This window comes from Lampetra fluviatilis, chromosome 51 (assembly GCF_964198595.1).
Source record: "Lampetra fluviatilis chromosome 51, kcLamFluv1.1, whole genome shotgun sequence".
Lineage (NCBI taxonomy): Eukaryota > Metazoa > Chordata > Hyperoartia > Petromyzontiformes > Petromyzontidae > Lampetra > Lampetra fluviatilis.
Window position 1 is genome coordinate 1,823,153 of NC_136325.1, and position 13,983 is coordinate 1,837,135.

General features: G+C 53.7%; 1 protein-coding gene across 1 annotated transcript; it reads right to left on the reverse strand.

Annotated features, from left to right (window-relative positions):
• Window positions 1-10,963: 10,963 nt before the first annotated feature.
• On the reverse strand, window positions 10,964-13,601 carry LOC144948748 (transcription factor SOX-14-like). Its single transcript, XM_078878395.1, has one exon. The coding sequence runs from the start codon at window positions 12,832-12,834 to the stop codon at window positions 12,043-12,045; it is 792 nt and encodes a 263-aa protein (XP_078734521.1). The 5' UTR covers window positions 12,835-13,601; the 3' UTR covers window positions 10,964-12,042.
• Between the last annotated feature and the right edge of the window lie 382 nt (window positions 13,602-13,983).

The window sequence follows — 13,983 nt, forward strand, 5'->3', positions numbered from 1 at the left end:
GTGCGTGTGTGTGCGTGTGTGTATAGGTATGTGTGTGCGTGTGTGTATGTAAGTGTGCGTGTGTGCGTGTGTGTACGTGCGTGTGTGTGTGTGCGTGTGTGTGCGTGTGTGTGTAGGTGTGTGTGTGCGTGTGTGTGTGTAGGTGTGCGTGTGTGCGTGTGTGTGTGCGTGTGTGTGTGCGTGTGTGTGCGTGTGTGTGTGCGTGTGTGTGTGCGTGTGCGTGTGCACTTGGCCTGGCACAAGCGTCGTGGTGACGTCACCGCCACTTAGTGGCGAATGGCGGTTGTTGTTGTTGTGCGTGTGTGTGTGTGCGTGTGTGTGTAGGTGTGTGTGTGCGTGTGTGTGTAGGTGTGTGTGCGCGTGTGTGTGTGTGCGTGTGTGTGTGCGTGTGTGTGTGCGTGTGTGTGCGTGTGTGTGTGCGTGTGTGTGTGCGTGTGTGTGAGCGTGTGTGTGTGTGCTTAGTATCACGGGGCGCGAATTAGCGCAGTGGACGTCAACTCGAGCTGGGACATTCACTGCAGGTGTTCGCGTGGCGCACTCCGCTGACGCCGAAGCAATCGGAAGGCGTGGGCCACGCCATCATCCAGCAGTTGATTGGGCACGGCTGATGATGACGATGTACCGCATGTGCGCACGTGTGAACGTACCTATGTGTTTGTGAATGGGTGTGTGTGTGTATACCGTTCGTTGTGTAGCGCATTGTATCTGTGTGTATGTGTGGGCGTGGAGAGCGGTGGTGTAGCGGTTAGCGCGCTGCGCTACGAACCCGCCAACCCGAGTTCGATGACCGTTCACGATCCAACACCGGTGACGATTATCTGACCCGGTCCTGGGCCTCCCCTAGGTCGACTCAACCTCAAATGAGTACTTGGTGCGGTGTGTAAATTTCGCTGGCCACCCACCACCTCGTGTACCGTTACGGCCTTCATATGTGCTCGTTAACAGCACTTGCCCAAACAGTTTGTTACAGGCTACGCGGGGGATCTTTGTCTTTGTACCAGCGTGAGTCATCCCGTGAATTCCATAAATCGTCTTTTTTTTGGGTGGGTGGCTGTGGTGGGTAGATTAGGCGACTTCGTACCGATCTGACCAAACTTCTGTCGCGAGTCCCTCCGCCACCCGACGGAGTGCAGCTGCAGCGAGACGTGGCCTCTTCGGGTCGCCTCGTTGTCGTCTATTGCGCCGCCTGAGCTGAGGGTTGAGTGTTGAGTGTCACCCATGAGTCGCCCGCGCGGCCACGAGTTGCTGGCGGGACCCGTTTTAATTTCACGACGTCTGCCTCCTCGACCCCCCCTCCCCATCCACCCCGGGGCTCGGCGCTGTGTCGGGTGGTGGGGGGGTAGGGCCACACACAAACACATTTTAATGACGAGGCCGTGATCCTGGCTTGCGAAATCCACCGTCGCGTTGTGCGCGCAATTGAGTATGCACGCGTGTGTGAGTGTGTGTGTAAGTGTGTGTGTAAGTGTGTGTGTAAGTGTGTGTAAGTGTGTGTGTAAGTAAGTGTGTGTAAGTGCGTGTGTAAGTGTGTGTGTAAGTGCGTCTGTAAGTGCATGTGTAAGTGTGTGTGTAAGTGCGTGTGTATGTGTACGTGTGTGTGTGTAAGTGTGTGTGTAAGTGCATGTGTGTGTGTAAGTGTGTGTGTGTGTAAGTGTGTAAGTGTGTGTAAGTGTGTGTGTAAGTGTGTGTAATTGGTTACGTTGATGTTGTGTAAACACTGAAAGTATGCCCTTCATAATGAAAGTGTAATAATCACAATGATGTTATAATTGATTCATTAGTCAGGCCACGTGATGGGCTGCTCTATAATTACCATGAAGACGCTGTAATTATAATGCGCAACTCTTTGTCAATCCACTGCCTCGCTTCGTGTCGGCCACAAGAGCTGTTTAACCATACTTCACCAGCCTGGTCGGTGCGAGTTGGTGGAGGGAGAGAGGGGGTTTAACCGATACTCGTTCATGTGTCACTCGCCACTGATGTCAGCCGTGCCCGGGGGATCGAACTCCGGTGCCAGGGTTCATAGCGCAGCGCGCTAACCACTGCGCCACCGCTCCACAATGATGTGTGTCTCTGCAGTGAGTGCGTGTTGTGTGTGTGGATGTCTGGGTGTACACCACGACACAATGATGTGTGTCTCTGCAGTGAGTGCGTGTTGTGTGTGTGGATGTCTGGGTGTACACCACGGCACAATGCTGTGTGTCTCTGCAGTGAGTGCGTATTGTGTGTGTGGATGTCTGGGTGTACACCACGACACAATGATGTGTGTCTCTGCAGTGAGTGCGTGTTGTGTGTGTGGATGTCTGGGTGTACACCACGACACAATGCTGTGTGTCTCTGCAGTGAGTGCGTATTGTGTGTGAATGTCTGGGTGTACACCACGACACAATGATGTGTCTCTGCAGCGAGTGCGTATTGTGTGTGTGGTTGTCTGGGTGTACACCACGACACAATGATGTGTGTCTCTGCAGTGAGTGCGTGTTGTGTGTGTGGTTGTCTGGGTGTACACCACGACACAATGATGTGTGTCTCTGCAGCGAGTGCGTGTTGTGTGTGTGGTTGTCTGGGTGTACACCACGACACAATGATGTGTGTCTCTGCAGTGAGTGCGTGTTGTGTGTGTGGATGTCTGGGTGTACACCACGACACAATGATGTGTGTATCTGCAGTGAGTCCGTGTTGTGTGTGTGGATGTCTGGGTGTACACCACGACACAATGATGTGTGTCTCTGCAGTGAGTGCATGTTGTGTGTGGTTGTCTGGGTGTACACCACGACACAATGATGTGTGTCTCTGCAGTGAGTGCGTGTTGTGTGTGGATGTCTCGGTGTGCAGCGTAACACGAACCCGGTGACCCGAGTTCGATTCCCGCTCACGGCCAACACCAGTGACGGATTATATGAACCGGTCCTGGACCACCCCCCCCCTAGGTTGTCTCAGCCTCAAATGAATACCTCGTGTGATGTGTAAAACATCGCCACAAAAGTGAGACAAATGCGGCCGGACGTGGGGCTGGCCACCCACTCCATCGAGCGCTGTGACGGCCTTTACAGGGGCTCGCTAACAGCACTTGCCCCAACAGTCTGGTAAAGGCTATACGGGGGATCTTTGACTTTGCATATATATATATGTGTGCGCGCGTGCCCGCACACATATATATAAACATTTGTATATTGTGTATTTTGTGTACTTATGTATACATTGAACGGTGTGTGTGTGTGTGAGTGTGTGTGAGTGTGTGTGAGTGTGTGAGTGTGTGTGAGCGTGTGTGTGAGTGTGTGTGAGTGTGTGTGAGTGTGTATGTAAGTGTGTGTGTGTGAGTGTGTGTGTGAGTGTGTGTGTGTGAGTGAGTGTGTGAGTGTGAGTGTGTATGTGAGTGTGTGAGTGTGTGAGTGTGTGTGTGTGAGTGTGTGTGAGTGTGTGTGTGAGTGTGAGTGAGTGTGAGTGTGTGTGTGAGTGTGTGTGAGTGTGTGTGTGTGAGTGTGTGAGTGTGTGTGTGAGTGTGTGTGTGAGTGAGTGTGTGTGTGAATGTGTGTGAGTGAGTGTGTGTGTGTGAGTGTGTGTGTGAGTGTGTGTGTGAATGTGTGTGAGTGTGTGAGTGTGTGAGTGAGTGTGTGTGTGTGAGTGTGTGTGTGAGTGTGTGCATGGTGCGCGTGTGGGTACCGAAGGCAAGTCACCATCATGCAGGTATCGTGTTGACGTGTCGAGATCGGCTTTATTCCATGGCTTGGTTACAGCGCGCTTACATCCTCTGCCCGGTAAACACAGCGTTAGTTCCCCACAGGATATAGGTACCGTACCAAAGATCGTATTTACAATATCATATATATGTATATATATATACGCCTATGGACTTTACACGTACCAGAATATATACACACACACATTTACAAGCAATTTATATATATAACAAATACACGTGTTATATACACGTGCACACTCGATGTAGCACGTATGGGTGTGTAAATACGCGTGTGTGGTGGTGGGAGTATGCTGCTTTTCAGTTTTTTTTTTATATAAACAAATACGTAGAATAAATCAACACTCGCGTGCAGGTGATCACTTCGTGTGCTTGTTTGAGTTGGAATTCGGCTACGTTTGTTTTTCTGGAGGAGGGAAAAATCTCGAAATTCATATTTCGACTTAGAGACAGCGAATGAGACACACGTGGACACACAGACAAAATAAAACAAAGACAGAGATAGCCTTCACAGACTATTGGGGCAAGTGTTGTTAAAATGCCGTCCGCTATGACCGCACGCTTGGAGAAGGCGTTCGTCCAGCAGTAGATTGACCATGGCCGGTGATGATGATGATGGTGAGTTAGACACGTGTCTCGAGACGTGAATTCGCTAAATGTTCGCTGGAATTTCGACAATGGTGAATTGCGCGAGGTATCTGTGCGTACCGCGTTCAACACAAATAGCTGATCGTGTGTGGCACACCTGTGTGTGTCTGTGTGTGTGTCTGTGTGTGTGTGTCTGTGTGTGTATGTGTGTGTGTGGCGCACCTGTGCGTGTGTGTCTGTGTGTGTGTGTCTGTGTGTGTGTGTGTCTATGTGTGTCTGTGTGTGTGTGTCTGTGTGTGTGTCTGTGTGTGTGTCTGTGCGTGTGTGTCTGTGTGTGTGTGGCGCACCTGTGTCTGTGTGTGTGCGGCATGTGTATATGTATCGCAATGTCCCGTCAACGCACACACACAGACACACACACTCACACAGACACACACATGTTCACATGTTCACTGTTGCTGCGATGAGCATCAACGTCACATGTTATGGCTCGTTACAAACAACATTTGTACCACGTGATGAACATGTAATGTGATTACGATCTTTTTTTCCCCTCCGGAGCGGTGGCGCAGTGTTTATCGAACGACGCTCTGAAACTTTAGGGCCTGAGTTCAATTCCCAGCCACGGTGAATAAATCAACGCCTTCTCCAAGCGTGCTATGACCGCACGCTTGGAGAAGGCGTTCGTCCAGCAGTAGATTGACCATGGCCGGTGATGATGATGATGGTGAGTTAGACACGTGTCTCGAGACGTGAATTCGCTAAATGTTCGCTGGAATTTCGACAATGGTGAATTGCGCGAGGTATCTGTGCGTACCGCGTTCAACACAAATAGCTGATCGTGTGTGGCACACCTGTGTGTGTCTGTGTGTGTGTCAGTGTGTGTATGTGTGTGTGTGGCGCACCTGTGCGTGTGTGTCTGTGTGTGTGTGTCTATGTGTGTCTGTGTGTGTGTGTCTGTGTGTGTGTCTGTGTGTGTCTGTGCGTGTGTGTCTGTGTGTGTGTGGCGCACCTGTGTCTGTGTGTGTGCGGCATGTGTATATGTATCGCAATGTCCCGTCAACGCAGACACACACACTCACACAGACACACACATGTTCACATGTTCACTGTTGCTGCGATGAGCATCAACGTCACATGTTATGGCTCGTTACAAACAACATTTGTACCACGTGATGAACATGTAATGTGATTACGATCTTTTTTTCCCCTCCGGAGCGGTGGCGCAGTGTTTATCGAACGACGCTCTGAAACTTTAGGGCCTGAGTTCAATTCCCAGCCACGGTGAATTGAATCTGACACGAGACATCACAGGCGAATACTATCAGAACTGCTCCGTGTGCCTCACCCATTCACGACGACGAAGTGACCCGCGCGGTGAAGTATGGTCACCGCGCGGTGCAACATCCAGCAGTGGGTTGCCAAGGCGCCGCCGTGCACGAGTATATTAACGTTTGACTTGAGCGTGAACAATCCTTGAAGTTGTAACGTCGGCAATTATTTGCGTGATCGTCTTAGCGGCGTCAGTGGCTTAGACGGCTCGTTCGGACTGCGCGCCTGTTGAGAGGCGAAGCCACCGCCGCAGTTTCGAGTTGGCAGATCTCACGCACAACGCCGGTGCTCGGGCAATCAGCCCAACCAGGAGCGACCCGGCCACAAATGGAAGCTCGGCCAAGAGACAGCTGATCATCATCATCATCTTCATCATCACGTGGAAATGTATCGCAGTCAAAATTCTCGAATCGCGGGATGTCGATTCTAAAATGTGGGACCGGTAAATAAAAAAAAACCGGAGGAACATTCAAACTCCAAATATCGGATCGGGATCGAACCCACGCGCTCGAGGGAGTTGACATCTCCTGGCCACCGCGGCGCCCGAAACGGCCAATCTGTCGACACGACATCGCGATCATCGCTCGGCGGAACGTGACGGAATGCGCGCACACACACACACGTGTAGAGCACTCCACACACGTGTAGAAAAATCCACACACGTGTAGAACAATCCACACACACACGTGTAGAACACTCCACACACGTGTAGAACAATCCACACACGTGTAGAACAATCCACACACACGTGTAGAACAATCCACACACGTGTAGAACAATCCACACACACGTGTAGAACACTCCACACACGTGTAGAACAATCCACAAAAACGTGTAGAACAATCCACACACACGTGTAGAACAATCCACACACGTGTAGAACAATCCACACACGTGTAGAGCACTCCACACACGCGCGCGTGTGTATATGTGTATATATGTACACGCGCAAATACAAAAATGCCCCGTGCAGCCTTTAACGGGCTTGCTTGTTGGCGAAGTTCTGTTCGCGGCTACATTGGCACACGAGGGGGCGGGTGACCAACAACCACGCCCGGCCGCCTTTGTCTTCCCCACAGTGCTTGCTCGCCGTAAGGCCGAGTCAACCTAGGGAAGAGCCCAGCACCGGTTCGCACGTTCGCCACTGTTATTCTTCCGTGAGCTGGAATGGAACTCGTGGGGGCCGGGTTCGTTGCGCGGTGCGCTAACCACTACCGCCCATCACCATACAACTCGCGTGTTCACACGCGCACACAGGTACACAGGCGATGGCAATTCATAAGCAGTTTGCTTTGTGTTGTTACATCGTGCAAGTTTAATGTCAACGTTGAACTACAGCCCTTCACTCGACACTCGACAGGGCCGGCACAGATCCAAGCGAGTCGGGCGAGAGCCGAACTCGTGTTAAACACACCCGACGATGCTGGCTGAAGCCTCCAGCGAAACGTCGGACAAGAGTTGTGAAAAAACCTAAGAATGTGAAAACATTGTTGTTGTTGTTGTTGCTGGGGCTTATGCGGAACTGACGGAAGGCGCCAATTGGTGCGGGTGAGTGCGTGTGTGTCACATGGCGTGACAACACGTGTGTGTGTCACACGGCGTGACAACACGTGTGTGTGTCACACATGTGTATGTGTGTGTCACACGGCGTGAGAACACGTGTCTGTGTGTGTGTCACACGGCGTGACACACGTGTGTGTGTCACACGGCGTGACGACACGTGTCTGTGTGTGTCACACGGCGTGACAACACGTGTCTGTGGGTGTGTCACACGGCGTGACACACACGTGTGTGTGTGTCACACGTGTGTGTGTGTGAGAGTGCCACACGTCCGTGAGTCGGGCGATGGGTGGCCTCGAAGTGCACCTAGCCTGGCACAGGCGCCGTGGCGACTGTCGGCTGTTGGTATTGGAGGACTGTAGTGATCATTTCCAGGCGACAAGCCACTTCGATCATTGATCATTTGTGGCACAGGTCGCCTCTGAACAAGAAGAAGCGAATCGCTCAGTGGGCTTTAGCAGGTAAATCTTTTTTTAAAAGTCGAGTTGTACGTTTGTGTACGCTTCCTACACTTTGCACTCCTATCGTGCTGCTGTCGTCTTTGTTGTTGTCACGTCCTGACCTGACCCTACTGGACGTCTGTGACGAAGAGCTTTATAGCTCTTCGGATTCCTCCTCCAGTATAAAAAATAATTCTGAAAACATTGACATTATGCACACTACGCACGAGGAACAGCGGCAAATGCAAACTGATCACGAATCGTGATAAGCGGTCGTGACGGCCTGCAAATATATCAAAAGCAGGCGTGGTGTCGAACACACGCGCGACATTCATCACGGCGACGAGACGGAGCTGCGTCAGTCGAATGTTTAATGCGACAGCTCGCGACGCGACGCACGTGGAGAAGCTACAGCGCTGCCGTGTCGATATCACATCCACAGCCTGTGCGCACCAGCGCGTGTGTGTGTACACGTGTCTGTGTGTGTGTGTACACGTGTGTGTGTGTGTGTGTGTGACTGTGTGTGTGTGACTGTGTGTGTGTGACTGTGTGTGTGACTGTGTGTGTGTGCGCGTGTGTGTGTACACGTGTCTATGTGTGTGTGTACACGTGTGTGTGACTGTGTGTGTGTGACTGTGTGTGTGACTGTGTGTGTTTGTGTATACGTGTGTGTGTGTGACTGTGTGTGTGTGACTGTGTGTGTGTGTGTACATGTGTCTGTGTGTGCGTGTTCACGTAACTGTGTGTGTGTGTGTACACGTGTCTGTGTGTACACATACACGCACGCGCTGACGCATGAACAGCAATATACTTCTACGCGTGTGTGTACACGTGCGTTTCGAGATATTCCTCCAGTCAGAAGCAGTTATATATTTGGCTTTAATCTTAATTGGAATTATCTGCAAAAGTTTCGTGGAAGGATGTGTTACAAACGTAACCGTGGGGTTGTTTTTATCCCGAATGTCACGCGTTTGTTTCGTGTCGATTCACAACGGAACGCAGAGGACGACGGAATGAGTGACGCTGAATTTTACGATTACACACAGACAAAGATCCCCCGTGTAGCCTCAAACAGACTGTTGGGGCAAGTGCTGCTAGCGGGTATCAGCACCTATGAAGGCCGGCACGACACACGAGGAGAATGCGGTGTGGCCAGATAATCACGCCCGGCCGCCTTTGTCTCCCCGACTGGCGACGCTTACACACCGCACCAGGGTACTCATTTAAGACTGAGTCGACCTACGGGAGGCCCAGCACACGCACACACGCACGCCGTGCAAAACAAACATCGTATATAGTACAGAATAATACATGACACGTATGAAACACATGTGTGTGCGGCGTCTCTTACACACGACATCTGCTCGCGGAGTAAGGGTTTTTGATTGACACAAACGATCAACAACAACATTGTTTACGCTCCCAGCCGGACGGACGAACAATTAGCGCCGATTATTTGTTTACAGCAATCGGTATAGGTTCAGTTATAATCTTTAAAACACGTGTTATTGTTCTCTTTAGCGTCATCAGCATGAATTATATTATAGTACAATAATTGTGTTTATTCACTAATATTCGCTAAGTCCGCAGTTTAATTCCGTATGTACATCTGTACAACGCACGAGAGACGTCACGCAACACCGCAGCAGCAAGTGGCGGTGACCTCACCACGGCGCTCGTGCCATGCTAGGTGCACACACAGACGCACACACACACACGCACACACACACGCGCACACACGCACACACACGCGCACACGTAAATACACGCACGCCCGTGGTGGCCGTGACGACGTCTTAACTTTCGAGTTATCAAGCTGTAGGGCGCGAAAGAAGTTCAACACAGACGCGCGCACACACGAGGGCCTGGCACCCACGGCTCCCTCGCTCTGCCTCGGGGTCCCCACGGGCAGAGCCCCCGGGGGCACCTGCGGCTCAAGTCCGACGCTGCTCCCGCGTCGCGGAACCGCGAGGATGATGATGAAGATGATGATGGAGGCGGACGAAGATTTAACAAAAAAAAATACGTTTGCAAGCTAATGAGAAGTTACGTTTGCATTATTTTATAACGAATATAACCGCGGCAGCTTCAAGTCAAAGTTTCAAGTCAACGTTGATTCAAGGACAGTGGGACATCGTGAAATAACGATGGTGGTGGTGATGATGATGATCATGGTGGTGGTGATGGTGGTGATTGATGATGACGATTATGGTGGTGGTGTTCATGGTGGTGGTGGTGATGATGACGATGGTGGTGATGGTGTTGATGGTGGTGATAATGATGACGATGGTGGTGATGGTGGTGATGGTGGTGGCGATGGTGGTGATGGTGGTGATAGAGGAAGAGCGAGGAAGTGAGATGGCGAGTGACAGGGTGGTGACAGGGTGGTGGACAGGGGTGGTGACAAGGGTGGTGACAAGGGTGGTACAAACTACAACCGAGTTCAACGCCACCCGCACCGCCGTCGTCACGGCTGCAGCCGCAGGAGGAGCTCGCCAGCCAGACAGAGGTCGCCTCGACCCATCATCACGGCGGGGCGGTATAAAACGAGCGCCACGCTGCGGGAAGTCTAAACGCGGCCATGAGATTTCGCGAGAGACTAAAAAATCACGACCCTCCGTAACCCCAACCTCCAGGCCACGCGAATGTGGAATTTCCACGAGAGGGGGGAGTGGAATGTGAGGGCCACCGCGAGAAATGGATTTGTGCCGAGTGAGTCTCGCATGGCCAGAGGGACTCCGAGAAAGACCCCTCGGACTCCTCGCTCGGCGTCCCATCGCCGAGCCGCTGCCGGACGAAGGCGGCTCGACGCCTGGCCGGGTTCACGGCGAGAGCCCCATACCTCACTACCACCTGCATTGACCAGACCTCACTACCACCTGCATTGACCAGACCTCACTACCACCTGCATTGACCAGACCTCACTAGCGCCGGTCACTGCCGGCCGGGTGAGCGCGGGGAGTCGGAGGCATCGCCCGGGATCGGTTCGGATATCGCTCCCCGCTGATCTCAGCCGTTTCTAAGGAATCGAACTCAAGTCGCGTGCTTCGCAGCAGCAGTGGCGCTAATCACTGCGCCACCGCTCCCCCCTCTATTTGTAGTAATAATAATAGTAATTATGTCCGGTAAAGGGAAGAATGTGACAACTTAACGACGTAGGCTATGCTTGCGGAAGCGCACATTCAGCAGTGGATTGATCATGGCTGATGACGACAAAACAATGCTCTCGAAACTTTAAAGAGCAAATTAATATCAGCATTCCAACAGAAGATGGGTGATTATGATGGTGATGATGATGGTGATGATGGTGATGTTGATGGTGATGATGATGATAAAACCGACGGATATTCTAGAGATGATTATGCTCGCGATGATGACCGAGACATTGATGACGATGATTAGGAAGACATTTGGAAACACAAATCACGTTGAATCGACCGAACTACCAACACGCATTGCCCCAACAACAACAATACGACTAATACCCATCGTCATTATGACAGTCGAAGATGAAAGCTATTAAGAGCCTCGCAAACTTAGCCACAATCTCCCTTTGAATAATTAAAACGCGTTCGTTATAGCGATGAGACGGCGAAGAAGTGGAGTTAAAACGATGATGAACGCAATTGGTGTTGTTTTTACTGCGGCGCTATACCCATTAATTCCTTAACATAATTGTAAGAGTCATTGCCCGATTCCCCGTACGATGAGACCCTTCGGACAGTAAGACGCATGCCATTAATTGTACGAATCCGGTAACCCGCAAACACCTCTCGGATTATAAGACGCACCTCAAACGCTTTCAAACACAGGGGGCGGACAGCGTCACGTCCCACCGTGCGGGGAGTGCGGTAACTATTGACGCGATTCCTCTTCTTGTTTGGGGTGAAGTATGGCGAATCGGTGTGGTGGGGGAGGGGGGGCGAGGAGGGGGGGGGGGCGTCATCCAGCAGTGGATTGGCAAGGAGCAGCGTGCGCGTTGCTGAGACGCAGAGAGGAGAGCCGAGACGAGCACGCGGGCTCAGCGAACTCCTCCTCCACACTTGGAGACAAGTCGACACGAGACGCACGCGTGATACTCGCGGGTGCTCACCCCCTGCTCTTAAAGTGCTTCACCCCGTCGAGCCGGGCTCACCGACACGCCTCGACACACCGCACCGCTCACCCATCGCCACCACAGCGCTCTCAGCTCACTTGGGCCACAGTTCGACTCCAGTTCGCTCGCGAGACGTCCATCACCTCCCCTCCTCTTGAGTTCCTTCCTTTGCGAAAGGGCCGGACGGATTTCCACCACCACCATCACCACCACCATCATCATCATCATCACGATCATCAACATCATCCGACCATGCAGCCCGCTCACTTCCTCACAGACATCCCCCCGCTAAGGCGTCCGCCGCGACGGACGGACGGACGGGCGGCTCAGAGCGCGGCACCGTGATGACTCGCGTAGGGCTCCAGTCCAGCCTTGGCCATGCCGGGCAGGAGGATGTAGGCCAGCGGCGGCTGCAGGCCCGAGCTGGGCGGCCACGCCGGGCACGAGCAGGGGATCATGTAGCCGGGGTTCCCGGGCGAGGCGTGCGTGTGCGTGTGCTGCGGGCTGAAGGCGCCGGCGCCGTAGCCGTTGAGACCCGCGTACGGGAACGCGGCGGCCGCCGCGGCCGCGGCCGCCGCTCCCAGCGACGAGGTGACCTCGTTCATCTTGGAGAGGTGGTGGTGGTGGTTGTGGTGGTGGTGGTCCTGCAGCAGCGAGTAGTGGCCTGCGTGCGGGCCGCCCTGCAGGAAGGAGCGGGCCTTCTCCGACGCGGCCAGGAGCGACTCGGCCGTGGCGGCCGCGGCGGCGGCGGCGGCGGCAGCGGCCGAGCCGGGCTGGGCTCCGTGGAGCGAGGCGGCCGCCTTGAGGTGCTCCGCCTCGCTCAGGTAGGGCAGCGGGAAGGCGTAGCGGTCCTTCTTCAGCAGGGACTTGGGCTTGCGGCGAGGCCGGTACTTGTAGTCGGGGTGCTCCTTCATGTGCAGCGCGCGCAGCCGCTTCGCCTCGTCGATGAAGGGCCTCTTCTCGGCCTCGGTGAGGAGCTTCCACTCGGCGCCGAGGCGCTTGGAGATCTCCGAGTTGTGCATCTTGGGGTTCTCCTGCGCCATCTTCCTCCGCTGCCCGCGCGACCACACCATGAAGGCGTTCATGGGCCGCTTCACGTGGTCCGCAGCCTTGGACATCCTGGCGCGGTTTCGAACGCCAACAGTTCCTCTCCGACCTGTTTGCTGCTGCTGCTGGCGGTGGTGGTGGTCCTGGTGGCGGTGGTGGTCCTGGTGGTGGTGGTCGTGGTTCTCGCGGTGGTCGCGGCGGTCTCAGTGTTCAGCGCAACTTCGTCACTCAACTTTTGTAAGAAAACTTCAGCGCTCCCAGACAGCGGCAGGAGCTGTGTGAATGGAGCGCGTTGCTACCCGCACGTATCCGCACGACACCACGACAATGCTGTTCTCAGCCTCACGACAATACTGCGATTGTAGCTCACGGCGTCGACAAGAACCCGGAGTCGACCTGCAACAATCTAACCCTTTAAAAAAATAAATGCGCATAACATCACTGCACGCGTGTGTGTGTGTCTCTGTGTGTGTCTGTGTGTGTGTCTCTGTCTGTGTGTGTCTCTATCTGTGTCTGTGTGTGTCTGTGTGTGTGTCTCTGTGTGTGTGTGTCTCTGTGTGTGTGTCTCTGTCTGTGTCTGTGTGTGTCTGTGTGTGTGTCTCTGTGTGTGTGTCTCTGTCTGTGTGTGTGTGCCTTGCAGACTAGGCACTACGACTCACGTGCGCGTGTGATACCACTACAATAACCGTAACCAATCATAGCCACTTTGCCAAAGTAATTCTCTCTCTCTCTCCTCTGCCGCTGTGAGAGAGCCTCTGGCCTGCACGCCCGACTTGCCACTGCGCGTGCACCTACACTGGCACGCCGCAGACGAGCGCACGCATCGGGTGTGCGAGTGACACCCCCTCCCCCCGTCTCCCACCCACCTCCCCGCCCCCTCCACCCATCACAGAGGAGTCCACCAACCCCACCGCACCCGCCCCATGCGAAGTCGCCGCCACCCACACCCCCCACTGCGACCCACCGCTGATTGTCGAGCCGAGGCGAGGTTCGGGATTGGCGCCACGTGATTGGCTGACTCCTAATGAACATGGCCCCGCCCCCTTCATTAACGGGGTAGGGGGGCGGGGCTCGCGAGCGGCCGCCAGCCAATGGGGAGAGAGGCGCAGGTGCGAGGAGCACGTGTGTAAAGGTGAGTCAAGTGATGCAGTGTGTGTGGGGTGTGTGTGTGTGTTGTGTGTGTGTGGTGTGTGTTGTGTGTGTGTGGTGTGTGTGGTGTG

What these genes read in the sequence shown, in the direction of transcription:
- LOC144948748 (XM_078878395.1), bottom strand. Translation starts at nt 12,834, where the DNA reads ATGTCCAAGGCTGCGGACCACGTGAAGCGGCCCATGAACGCCTTCATG.